Source organism: Pelodiscus sinensis, chromosome 6, assembly GCF_049634645.1.
Source record: "Pelodiscus sinensis isolate JC-2024 chromosome 6, ASM4963464v1, whole genome shotgun sequence".
In the NCBI taxonomy this organism is placed as follows: Eukaryota; Metazoa; Chordata; order Testudines; family Trionychidae; genus Pelodiscus; species Pelodiscus sinensis.
The window spans coordinates 2,757,704-2,771,169 of NC_134716.1; the positions used below are offsets into that span (position 1 = coordinate 2,757,704).

A 13,466-nucleotide genomic window follows, 5' to 3' on the forward strand; every position below is an offset into this window, starting at 1 on the left:
GTTATTTTTATACAGCAAGTGATGTGTTTAACATTAACTAATACCACACAGTGTCATTTAGAATGGAACAAACAGTATCAGCATAAAGAGCATTTACAATGCTGAACATAAATACAAGTGGAGCGCGCTCATACTGAGTTCCAACAGAGAGGAATTCTTTCCCTCTAGTCAAGGAAAAAGTAAGACCCAAAAAGGGAATTACGGTCTAATGCATGGGTTCCCAAACGGAGGGGCACGCCCCACTGGGAAGGCATGAAGAAATTCCGAGGGGGGGGTACAAGGCGACCCAGCCCCCTCTTGTCAATCCGCCCCCCTCCCCGCCAAGAAAGAGCCCGGTCTCTCCGTCCGCTTGGGCTGGCTGGGGCAGACTTCAAAATGGCCACCATAAAAGGGCAATGCCTGCTCTGCTCTGCTCTGCTCTTAAAAGGCCAATACAGGCAGTCCCCAGGTTACGTACAAGATAGGGACTGTAGGTTTGTTCTTAAGTTGAATTTGTATGTAAGTCGGAACTGGTACATATTGTAGGGGAAACTCTAGCCAAACATTTCTCCAGAGCTCAGTTTTATTCTCCCACACCTCACTTCCCTCAGTCCTTTATTCTCAAGCGGAGGTGTCTGCTGAGAAAAGCCGCTCCGCGTCTCCCTGGTCTGCTGGGGGGGGCGCTAGCTTCACGTCTCCCTGGTCTGCTGGGGGGAAGCAGCTAGTGTGGGGTTGCCTCACCCCGTTTGTAAGTAGGGATCCGATGTAAGTCGGATCCATGTAACCCGGGGACTGCCTGTACACATATGTGTGTGTGTGTGTGTGTGTGTGTGTGTGTGTGTGTGTGTGTGTGTGTGTGTGTATGTATATATATATATATATATATATATATTTTTTTTGCTCATCAAGTTTTGCTTCTATTTTGGGGGTAGGGTGGGGGTGGACGTGAGTGTTTCCCAAAAATCAAAAAGGGAGCGTGATGCCAAAAAGTTTGGGAACCACTGGTCTAGTGAGTATCACTGTAACTTGGTGGGATTATTTTCCCAACTGCAATGTTCACATAGAGTGATATCTACCGTATACTTGAGAGAGTTTGTCTGTCCAGCTGTTTGTTTAGAGGACCACCAAATTCAGGATACAACTTCCTCTTATGTCAATTTACAGCAAGGCAAGGGGTTGTTTGTGCCAGGAAAACGGGATGTGCCTGGAATGGGATTGCTTCTCATCAAACCATACAGGAAAGAGACAGAATCAGTAGGCAGATGAAAGGGGCTGGCTGGGGGCTCCCTGTCCAGGACTGTGTCAGCCCCAATCCTCCCATTCCCCCAGCACCTGTCAGAATGGGGGGGGTCAGAAGATCTAACTCGTGTGAGGGGAAACTGAGGCAGTAGCTTTCCTGAAGTCAGTCTGGACAAAGTAGTACTGCTCCTATCTCCTGTAGCCTTTGTCTGTCTGCTGGATGATGCAATAAAATTCCAGAAGTCAAGTCCTCCCCTAACCTAGAGACCTCTTTCTCACTGAAGGGGGGGCTGAAGTTCCTACCTCTCCCCAATTTGTACAGAAACATTGCTGGCTGTTCCCCTTTGCTAGGGAGTGAGGGGAAGTGCACAGCTTGCTGCATTCCTCAATCTGGCTGGGGGGTGCAAGGGGCAGATGAACATGGACCTGCCCCAGGCGGGAAAATGCACCCCACCCCCGGCTATGCCTGCTGGAGATGCAGCAGCCATGGAGAGGCGCTTCTCACCTGGCCCCAAGTTGCTGCGGTGAGAGGGGGCTGGGGTGGTCTCCTCTCTCTGGGGCAGCCTGCATCCTGAACCCCTCACCTCCAGCCCCACCCTGGAGCCAGGATTCAATTGAACCCTGGACATTTTCGTTTTCTTTTCCAAAACCAAAAATTAATTGGAGTTAAGGACCTGAGCAACATCCTCGCCAGCTGAGGTTATTCAGAACATACAGGTCAATTGACAAGTAGATAATTCAGGGATGTAGTTTCCGGTCGGTTCTGTGGAAGAAGTGGGTTTGAAGGAGGAAGGGCAGTGTCTGCGTGAACCTGCTCAGAAAGGCCAGGAGTAGAAGCCAGCATGGAAGACCCGCGTGTGGCGAAGAAGCCAAGAAGCCAACGCAGAAGATGACAGAAGGGCAAAGCAGCCGTGAAGGACAGCAGGAGGGAAGGCTCACCATGGCTTAACGTTAGTGGTTCCTTTCTCTGAATCCAATGCTTGGAACTTTGGACCCATCGGATTTGAATGGATCCGTCTGGGAGGTTCTAAAGAGGGCAGCATTCCCGATGTACGGCTTTAGCTCTTGAAATGGGTCTGGAAAATTCGACCTGCCTCTGGGGTGGAAACAGGTGGCTTCAAAAAAAGTCACTGCTCAGATTTGACGTTGGCTTGGCCCATTTGTAGCTCTGGTTTTCAGCTGACACATGCCCCAGACGTGTGCCAGAGCACACTGGCTAGAGGGAGATTTTATAGTGGTCTCTAGTTGTGAATTGGAAACCTTCCCTAGTGGAGCTCTCTCAGTTCACTTGCTTGTCTCACACCTCCACTGTACCCCCACTTGGAGGCTTTCCAGAGCTTGTCCTCAGGAGAAAAATCAGCAGGGGATATGAAGTCAGCTTAGGCTGCTCAAGACATCTTAGTTTTGTTCTTCTCCTACCACCACCTCTGCACGTCCGAAGAAACAAACGCCCCGTTGGTCTAGCTCCCAGCTCTAAACTAAGCCCAGGAGCCAGGGTAACCACAGACTCCCTTCCTGTGCGGGTTCCAGTTACACAGAGAAATTGGAAGGGAGTCAGACTCCAACCAAAAGATGCATGGAATGTGTAACGCTGGGTTGCTATAGAGATGCTACATCGACATCTCCAAATTCAAATGTGTCAACAAACCACACACGACAGGCAGACGTACGATCAGATCAAGCCCTCTGAACCACAAAAGGATCTCAAAGACAAGCCCTTTTACAGCTGCGTCGCGGAGCTTGGTTTATGTTATACACGGCTCCTTTCCGTCCAAAGTTGACATCTTCATTTGGAAGAATCTCATTCTTTCATGCAACTTTTAAAGGCAGATCAAAAGACAAACCCACGCCACAAAGAGCTGAGCTTCTACAAAGTTTTCTTAGAATCATTTTGGGTGATCGACTTAAGAGTACAAAATCTGTCTACACTCAAGCTAGTCTAATTTCTGCAGTTTCACTTCACTTGCCGGAGCTTCTGTCCAAATAAAACAAATGTAGTATTTTCCCAAATAAACGCCCCAATTTTAACCATGACTTTTATATTCAGATCAAAAAAGTATCATGTGCTATAAGCAATCACCAAAAATGTTAGTCAAACACTTATGCAACCATGAAATTACCTGTAAATGTTTAAGCCTACGTCTTTTTTCTCCTCTAAAGCTCATGTATCATATTCTTTAACCTAAAAAGACTTGATTTTCAAATGCAGTTACAAGACTCCAAATTAGAACAAAAGGTAGTATTATAGTGATTTGTAGCAATGCAAGTATCTGAGATCCAGCTACCACACAAACTTATAGTTCCTCTACTTTTAAATTGACAAGCCAATAAGGGATTTTAGTGCTATTTTGGTGGGGGAAGTCACAGAGGAAAATATTTGGGCCAGGACGAAATCTCCAAAAACCTCCTAAATATAAAATATTAACAATAACGAGTAAATAGTTAATTGTTGTGCTTTGCACTGCTGATAAGAAATACAAATACCGAGACACTGATCCTATTCGTTACACAGACAAGACTTTACATATTAAGTAAGATTCTTGAATTTTTCTAAGGGGACAAAGTGAAAAAATAGTAAAGTACCTTCTCCTCTGATAAGGTCTAATTCACAACACACAATAAACATTATTGACTGTCCAGGCTTTGGAGAGTATGGGCCAGTAAGCCCTGTACATAAGGGTGTGAATATTTTTTGTCTGCTTAGCTGAAGAAAAACCAACCACAGATCTGCAAAAGTTACACATGTATTGAGAAACCCAGTGGACAATGTATGTGGAGCGAGTGATTTTCAAAGAACTATATTTGTGTCTCAGGATTAAATTTCAACCTCTAACCCTTTAGATAATAAAGATGTTCCAAACTCAAAAGGAACAAGAACTGTGTTCGGCTTTATAAAAGGAAAAGGGTATTCTTTTTAAATACACTTATTGCTTGGCTCAAACCTAAAAAAATTACTTCTCAACAGAAACCAAGTACACAGAATTTTATCACAGAGGGTAAAAGTTTCAGCAAACTGAGCAGCTGAAAATGGGGCGTTAGAATAGAAACCACTACAAAGCTGTATGCACTCTAAACTCAGGAAAGTTTAGAAATCTTCTCGTTTGTAAGCTTGAACATGTTTATTAAAGGAGTCTCAGCTGACTGTAGCCTGCCTCTATGCGCCGTTTATCTCCTTATCGAAAAGAGGGAGCCACATCTACCCAACTCTTCATTTGACTAGGAATACACTGAATTCATTTGATTAGGAACACACTGAATTTTATGCACACTCACGATCAGGCAGATTGTTCTGGAGCATGCAATTTTATCTTCACTGCGTTTGTTTGGGTTGAGCTGATCAAGTTCTGTATTTGTGCCTCAGTAAAAGCAAAACCAGTGTATTAGAGGATTGCTGAGTACTGGTCACCTAAGAGCATGCAGGAAATTTCAGTAGTAATCTCTGACTAGTTTGACTTTTGTATGTTATTTGACTAATACAAGAGCCATAAATATATTAGTCAAATACCAGTACAATTCATCTAATAATATACCCGATAGGGATGTTTCCTGTTATTTGCTCAGTAATAAATTACCTGGGAAAAAAACGGAATAGAAAATTGATAAAGTTACTGTTATCAATAAAGTTGATAAAGTTACTGTTAGCATGTTCATGTGTGTAAACAAACTATAATTTTATTAATTTACACTGATGAAAGCAGGCATGCGGGATATAACACCTCATATTTTTTCCCCCTTGACTAGTGGAGGCTAGATCTTCAGACTGATGGAAATCAAGCGGAACTTTCAAATCCTGCTGGACTTATCTTTAAAAGAAAAGATTAAGTAGACACCTCTGACACAAACTAGGGCATTGCTATATGCCAGAGGTCAATTATACTACGATATTGACAAATATTATTCAGGGATTTCCAACCTGCCAGACATGACCATGCCACCAGAGTGCTAGCACAAGTACAATATATTAAATATATTGTCTTGCATGTGCATCAAATCTGAGAGTAGCAGTTCACTTTCTACAACAGAGTCTCTTTTTTTTTTTTTTAAGTGAAGAAGGAAATCAACAATACAGCCTAAAGCCTTCCTGTTCTCTCACACATTGATACATCAATGCTCCGAAGTGCAAACCAGGCAGCTGAATATTTTCATAATTCTAAGAGAGAGCTGATTTAAGTGGCTTGCCATCTTCCTTTCATTAAGCTATCTAGCAAAGCTTTCCAATATAAGACAGTGTAGATAAATCAAGGTCTAGAAAAGTTAAAGTCTTCTCCAGGGTTGTGAAAATTAAGCAACTTACTGTCTTATTAGTTTTTCCTGGCAACAGACAATACTTTCTGTACTGCGCTGTTATTGCTAACTCAAAGTCTGGCTTTTAAATAAAAGTTCTACTCATACAAAAGTGCTCAACTTTACAAAACTTCTCACAAAACTGTCGCTCACCAGGTAAAAGGAACACAGAGGCTCCAGCTGAAACCTTCCTTTTTTCACCCACGTGTCCTGTGAACCATGCTGTCATATCCAAGGCCTGCTTTATTTTTTGAGAAATGGCAGTTGTACTTATATAAACAACGAGAAGTCCTGTGGCACCTTATAGACTAAGATGTATTGGAGCATAAGCTTTCGTGGGCAAAGACCCACTTCGTCAGATGCATGTGTGGCTTTGCCACAATTCTAAGTTCCCAGCCGCCATGGGCAGGGGGTTGCTCCAGCCCCGGAGGGCCTGCTGTGGACAGGGGCTGCTCCGGATGCCCGTGTCCATGGTGGGCCTGACGCATCACAGGCAGGGGCTGCTGCTGATGTCCAGAGCCACCCCTGTCCAAGGGACAGGGCGTCCCTGACTTTACATCCCTACCGGCTTTGGGGAAAGAGAAGATAAAGACGATATTTTTGGAAAGAGGACGGAACAGAGAAGAGTGTCCCATACTTTTTTTTTTTTTTTAATGCAGCAAATCTTTGTAGAGTGTTGCATCAAACCAGGCTGGATTTTATTTCCTTTCCTGTCATCCGTGTATGAAGTAATCTCTTATTGACAAGTCTCAGAGGAGTAGCCATGCTCAGTCGTATCTGCAAAAATAACAAGGAGTTCTGTGGCACCTTAAAGACTAACAGAATTATTTGGGCATAAACTTTTGTGGGTAAAAATCACTGTGTCAGATGCAAGCTTATGCCCAAATAAATAAGAACATAAGAATGGCCAGACAAAATGTCCATCTAGCCCAATGCCCTGTCTTCTGATAGTGGCCAATGCCAGATGCCCCAAAGGGAGTGAACAGAACAGGGTATCATCGAGTGATCCCTCCCGTCACCCATTTCCAGTCTCTGACAAACAGAGGTCAGGGACACCATTTCTACGCAGCCTGGCTAATAGCCACTGATAGACTTAACCTCCATGAATCTATCTAGCTCTTTTTTGAACCCTGTTCAAGTCCTAGTCTTCATGACATCCTCTGGCAAGGAGTTCCACGGGTTGACTGTGCGTTGCATGAAGAAAAACTTCCTTTTGTTTGTTTTAAACCTGCTACCTATTCATTTCATTTGGTGACCCCTAGTTCTTATGTTAGTCTTTAAGGTGTGACATGTTTCCTCATTATCTTATTGGCACTGGTCACGGACAGCCTCCAAAGGAACCCAACTAGTTTTTTAAAGCCATACGGTTCCTTGCACATTAAAGGTTCTTTGAAAGTTGCTTACACAAAGCCCAAAATTTGGGAACCTTTTCTGTACAGCCACATGTCCATCCTTAGGAAAAGGACAATGCTGAATAATCTCTCCCCCCCCCCCCCCCCGCCCATCACAAAAGATTGCTCCACTCTATCAGATTTTGGAGTTCATCCTTTCCTGCAGACAGAAAGTGACCTTTCGCCCCTCATCCACTGACACACTCGCTGTTCCCGCACATGGAGCTGAGCAAGGCTGAATCATGACTCTGTTGCGATAGCATCTGACGGGGTAGAGCTCACAACTTGTAAGGTGGGGATGAGGCTGTGGGCTGGCCATCTGCAGGGCCCAGGCCAGAGCAGTTCACATAACTCTTGTAGCTTTGGGTTGAGCTTAAGCACACACAGAACAGGCACCGAGGTGTCCTCAATCCCGTCGGGGCACTCACACGTTTTATAGGTTGACTCTGAATCTTGCCCAAGTTGTAACTGACCCAAGAAATCACCACCATAGCAAGGGGTTCAAATAACCGGCAGAGATGCCCAGCCCTACATCAGGGACCCAGAGAGGCGTCCTCCGGGAGGAGCTGCTGCGAGAAGTTAGCGCTGCACCAGAGGGACAGAGCAGTCTCCCTGCTTGGACCAGGCGGAAGCCCTGGTTGCCTGCTAGACCCAAGGAAGATGCAGAGGGGGACTCCAGGGTAGCCCTGGGGAGGGGTACATGACATGCCCTGGGCAGGGCACACAAGGAGACAGCCTAGCAGGTCCCTTGCAATTGTACTAGGGGCCCACCCACCCTGCCGGTTATGGGGGTAGCCCACACTGGGAGCATGGTGGGGGGAAAGGGAATCCAGGGATGGTCTCTTGCCAGCACAGTGGTAAGGCCTCCAGCCCCAGGCAGAAGGTGTCGGGTAGCCCTGGGCAGGGGATATTTGGGGCAGGCAACATGGGGGGGCGGGGGAAGAGGGGAAGGAGTGGAGGGAGGAATTTAGCCCCAGCAGGCACTGTGCCTGGAAAGGTAGATGGGGGACCTGCCATCGGGGAAGGCACATGGGATAGCATCAGGGAAGATGAGTAGGGCTAGACCCAAGGCGGCCCACCAGCAGGGGATGCCCAGAGAAGGGTACCTGGAAGGTACTTGACAGCTGGGTGCACAGGAGTGCCCTGGAGAGGGCACAGTGGGCAAGGTAGCCTGGGCCCAGCCCATACCCTCACAGCTCTGGACAGACTGTCCTGGGGTACCACCAGCAGGGGGTGCCCACAGAAGGGCACACATGGAAGCCCTGGGGAGGAGTGCACAGGGGAGCACCAGGGCAGGGCACACGTGGGCAATCAGCCAGCAGGGCACGCAGGGCTTCCAGGGCAGAGCTCACATGGAAGCTGCAGGGCAGGGCACACAAGGTACCAGGGGAAGGGTGCACAGGGGTACCCACCGGCAGGGTGTTCAGGGATACCTGGGGAAGGGCACACGAGGGAGCCACAGGAAGGGTGCAGGGAGAGCTGGAGAAGAGGGTGTGGTGGGGTACCCAGAGAAAGGTGCATGGGGGTACCCGCTGGCAGGGAGCGCAGGGGTACCCGGGGAAGGGCGCCCGGGGGAGCGGGAGGGCAGGACAGGGGTACCCGGGGAAGGGCACTTGGAGGAGCCGGAGGGCAGGGCAGGGGTGCCCGGGGAAGGGCACTTGGAGGAGCCGGAGGGCAGGGCAGGGGTGCCCGGGGAAGGGCGCATGAGGGAGCCGCGGGAAGGCGTACGGAGGTACCCGCCGGCAGGGAGCGCAGGGGTGCCCGGGGCAGGGCGCACGGGAAGGTGCACGGGGATACCCCGCAGTGGTGCCCGGGGCAGGGCGCACGGGGGAGCCGGAGGGCAGGGCAGGGGTGCCCGGGGCAGGGCGCACGGGGGAGCCGGAGGGCAGGGCAGGGCGCACGGGGGAGCCAGAGGGCAGGGCAGGGGTGCCCGGGGCAGGGCGCACGGGGGAGCCAGAGGGCAGGGCAGGGCGCACGGGGCAGGGCGCACGGGGGAGCCGGAGGGCAGGGCAGGGGTGCCCGGGGCAGGGCGCACAGGGGAGCCGGAGGGCAGGGCAGGGCGCACGGGGCAGGGCGCACGGGGGAGCCGGAGGGCAGGGCAGGGTGCCCGGGGCAGGGCGCACGGGGGAGCCGGAGGGCAGGGCAGTGGTGCCCGGGGCAGGGCGCACGGGGGAGCCGGAGGGCAGGGCAGGGCGCACGGCGGGCGGCCTTACCCTCGCACTGGTATCCCGCCAGCCCCCAGATGAAGTCGGTGCAGCAGTGGCAGAAGCTGGGCTTGGTCAGGGTGACCCTGCGGAAGCCGTGGCCGGGCGCGCCGGGCGGCGGGGCGGGCGGCTGCGAGCGGCTCCTGCCGCCCAGCTGCGGGCTGGAGGCCGGGCTGTCCCCGCGGCTGCCGCGCAGAGCGCGGGCTCCGTCCGCCATGGCCCCGCAGCCCGGCCGGCCGGGGCCGTTCCCTCCTCCCGCGGGCCGGGCGGGTCCCTGCGCCGCCGGGCCCGGCCCCCGAGCTGCTGCGCTTCCGCCCGCCGGAGCCTGGAGCCGACCCAGGGGCGGTGCTTGGCCCGCAGCCGCCTCCTCCCGGCCGCTCCGCCCCCGCGGGGCGCAGCCGGGGGGTCCTTACGCAGGCTGGCGCGGGGCGGGTTTCCAGCCTATCCCGGCTGGGGGGGGCCGCTTGGCTCCTGGGCACTCACTCCCTAGACAGCCCCCCGGCACCGGCATCCGTCTCCCGGCCACTGCTGGAAGCCAGCCCGGCGGCTGGGACGGGGGTTCTCCCGGAAAAGATGCAGGGAGAGGTGGCAGCCTGGCCCAGGAGAAGCAGGAGGGCTCACCCCACCCCTGGGACTAAACTCACCCCAGCCCGTGGCCAGCTGCAGGAAACCCAAGGGGTCAGCTTGGTACTAGGGAGGAGCCAAAGCCAGGGTCCCCTTTGAGGTCCCTCAGCCTTTGACCCAGGAAGAGTGCGGGCAGGGTGTTGCCACAGGCACGGAGTTGGAGGGGGCACGTCCCAGGGGAGACAGCAGGGCCCAGGCAGGGGTAGGCCTGGCTGAGACCCGACAGCCTTTCTTCGCAGGAGAGGAGGGCTGAGAAAAGACCCCTGGTCTTAGAGTGAAGGGGTTCCAACTGCTCCAGCCCCTGTCCTAGGAAAGGATGCTGAGGTGAGCCAAAAGAGAAGGCTCCACCTTACTCAGCCGTCTTGCGTCCAAATCCGGTCTAGCAAGGCGGGATGGGTAAGCATTGGCCTGGGTTGGGCCAACTTCTACCAGTGAGACAGACAGGCTTTCCAGCCAGGGAGCTCAGCGTCAGGAAGGGGAGCTCTGCATAGCCGAAAGGCCCGAGGTTGGCCAGTGTTAGATATTCCCTCCCCCACCTTGTGTAATACCTTGGCCCGAACGTGCTCACACTGCATGGAACAGCTGTAGGCAACCTCCCCCTGGCAGGATGCTGGCAACCAAGTACCTCTTTCATTTGCCATGGGCTCCATTCATTTCTTTCCTCGCCTCCGATTGGCTGCAGCCACTATAAGTGTTGATATCCGAAAGCCATTTTAAGCCTTCTGCAGTATAATTCTGGGCAAGGCACGTTTTCAGGGATGGCTAAAGAGACCCCCCCCCCCCCCTTTCCTTGTGGCGAGGTTTTTGTGAGCTTGACATTACCGAAAGAGCACATTTAAAATGAGTATCAAGGGGATAAACAGTCTGATGGTGCGATGAAGTCTGTGAAGGAGTAATTTCCCAGGAGAAAATGGGGGAAGCCGCAGTACCTGGGCCATCTGAAAATTAATCTGACAGATTAGCTAGGGGCACAGAGGAATGCCTCTGCCAGACCCAGTTTTTCCTTGCTCAAGGTCTTTACCTTTCATATAGCTTAGGAGGTTGTTCAACCCAAAAGCATTTTGCTGCAGACTGAACCTGTCATAATCTCACAGCTAAACCAAATACAGATCCTGCCCACTACAAAATATATGATGCATCCAGGGAAGAAAAGGAACGGCCAGTACCCAGCTGGTTAAAAAGCCATCTAGTGGTGGGACTATGGCATTAAAGACTTGGATAAAGTCAGACGAATTGCAAGATCTATCAAAGTCTCCTGGAGGTAGCTGTGTGAGTCTGAACTTCAAAAGCAATGAGTGGTCCTACAGCACCGTGAAGACTTAACAAAAATATAGATGGTATCGTGAGCTTTCATGGGCACGACCCACTTCAGGTCAGCAGAGACAAGAGCTATAGTTTGCTGAAGCAGATGGCTGTGTAATCTTTCTGTTATCTGCCAATATCAGTAACTGAAAACGGAGTCACTTACAGTGTTCATATCTTTGCATAAATTCAGACAAGGCACTAGCAGCATGTTCTGTCCAAGTTTCATGCCATACTGTCTCCAAGTTGAGATAAATCGTAGCAGCATTGTTTGTACTTGCCATAGCTAAGAATGACATATTTTCAGCTCTTTGTAGAGAGTAACACATAAAGGCGCCAAATAGGATAAAAAACCTGCAGAGTGTTAACAGCTAACACAGTTATTAGGGCATTTGTTAGGCCTTAAGTTACCACCGGACTCTTTTTGAAATTACTCAGTCTTCTTGGGTCTTAACTAATCTCATTTGTACCACAGGTAAGTTTCACTACCTGCACAGAACTCTGGCTCCTTTTGAACTGGTACAAAGAGCTTATAACCTATTATGCTCCTACACTTCAGTTAGTCTATAAGGTGCCACAGGACTCCTCGTCGCTTTTGCAGATTCAGACTAACACGGCTACCCCTCTGATATTGTACCTATTGTCTTTCGAGATCAGAGCAGCTGCTTTTGTGGAAAAACTTTCCAGTCTAGACGCAGCTGATGTGTTTGTCAAGTTTATTGTAACTGAACCTTCATGCTGCAGGTAGAGTACATGTCCCATCTATGCACTGGGTAAACCCAGCAATCCCTTTGTACAAGCCTCCTGGAGAATTAAACATGTTATTGGGTTCATATATGAAAAAAATGCTGTGGAGCTATAGTGTAAGTCTGATGTTCTGTGCAGATTTAGAAGCAATTCCGACAAGTGCTGTGTGTATTTGTTTTGATTGCAGAAGTCCACCAGAATCCCACACACTTCTATCACCTCTGGGACACCAACGTCATCACACAGGATGGCAGTTTCCTTGTGCAACTTGCTAGTAACCTTCTGTGGGATCGTTGGTGATCGCTGGAATCAAGTACTAGAGAGGGCAGCCGTTGAAATGCGAAGAAAGTTCCATTTCAAGACCGTGGAGAAAATCGCTGTTAAAGGACTATTGCCAGCTGTCAGTGCCACAGATCTCAGTGTAAGTTAGAAGGCTTGGTCATCTGTGTCACAATCAGAGCTGGCCAGGTTTTCATCTGCAGGTTGGAGTCTCTCCCAAAAACATTCGAGATGAGAGCGGGGCTAGGTAACAAAAATCTTCTTCAATAAAGGGAAGATTTCCTTTACAAGGAGCAACATATCTTAGGCTATAAAAAGACAATTTCTTCCTTCCCTCAACTGTTTTCTTAACGGAGCCAAAGCTTCAGTGATGCTTTAACTTGCCAGCTGTGACTAACCTCCTAAGAAGATAGGCAGCTGTAAAGCTGCAGGAAAAAATGCAAGAAAATTATCTAGCCAGTATCAGTGCAGACAGAAGGGTAGCCAGATGGAGACTACTTGTCTTACATGATGTGTGATCACAAAGCTCAAGGGACCAACCATGCGGCTGAGCTGGGTTTGCTCTAGAAACACACAGACAGGGCCTGGCGGACAATTAACCAGCAAACCTGAATTTAAGATGGTGGGTTGAATCATGTCATTTGAGGAAGACAAACAGCAGAAATTCAAATCTGGGGTGAGTGGAAATTGTTTCAGTGGCCAGTTTTGCACTTAACTCTGCCCTCGACCGCATTTCAGATGATTGAGTAGCAGCAATCAAAGCATATTATTACCATCCTAAAAATATCAGGGTTGTATGTCAGTCTGTATCCCTATGTTGATGCTTTTTACAAAACTATTTGAACAGACTGCCCAAATGTGCTGATTAGGAGACAGGAAGTAATATTACCTCTAGATAGCAGGGGTCCTGCCTTCTACGAAGGAGCATTCTTGGTGTACACGTTCTAAAAAGGATACAGAAAGTCTGGAGAGAATTCTGAAAAGAACCGATTTGTGGTCTGAAAAAGCATAAACTGTACCACCAAGACACACTACACAAAGCTCTTTCAGGGATGACTTTCTCCTGGTTTGGGCACCTACACAGGGAGATCTGATACAGCAGGCTAAAATATAACAAAATCCAGGGGTGAGGAGAATAGAAGTTGACAAAATCAAAATACAAAATTGTTAGTAGTAAGCACTGGAATGTATTACCAAACAATAAGGCTTAGTGATTGCAGAGGTTGAATGGTTTTGTAAAAGCATGTTCTATTTCCAACAAGTATAACAGAGCTTGATCGGTGTTCACTTATGCAATAGTAAAGGAGTCATTTGCTCTAGTATAACTGGTATAATTGCATTGCATGCAGACAGACAAGTCAATATGAACCTGAATTTCTACCATGAAGAGAGAGACGAAACAATGAAACGTTCTACC

At 49.4% G+C, this 13,466-nt stretch overlaps 1 protein-coding gene across 2 annotated transcripts in view; it reads right to left on the minus strand.

Annotated features, from left to right (window-relative positions):
• The window catches only part of DGKQ (diacylglycerol kinase theta), a 101,216-nt gene extending 91,738 nt beyond the window's left edge, over window positions 1-9,478 (minus strand). Inside the window, exons 1-2 of one of the 2 annotated variants that reach the window (XM_075931294.1) lie at window positions 9,107-9,248; window positions 5,656-6,279 (exon numbers count right to left, since the gene is read on the minus strand). In XM_075931294.1, the coding sequence (XP_075787409.1) occupies window positions 5,656-5,731 (76 nt within the window). In that variant the 5' untranslated portion in view covers window positions 5,732-6,279; window positions 9,107-9,248. Of the gene's footprint in view, window positions 1-5,655; window positions 6,280-9,106 lie in introns of both variants that reach the window. The other variant, XM_075931293.1, reaches the window with a different exon arrangement.
• Between the last annotated feature and the right edge of the window lie 3,988 nt (window positions 9,479-13,466).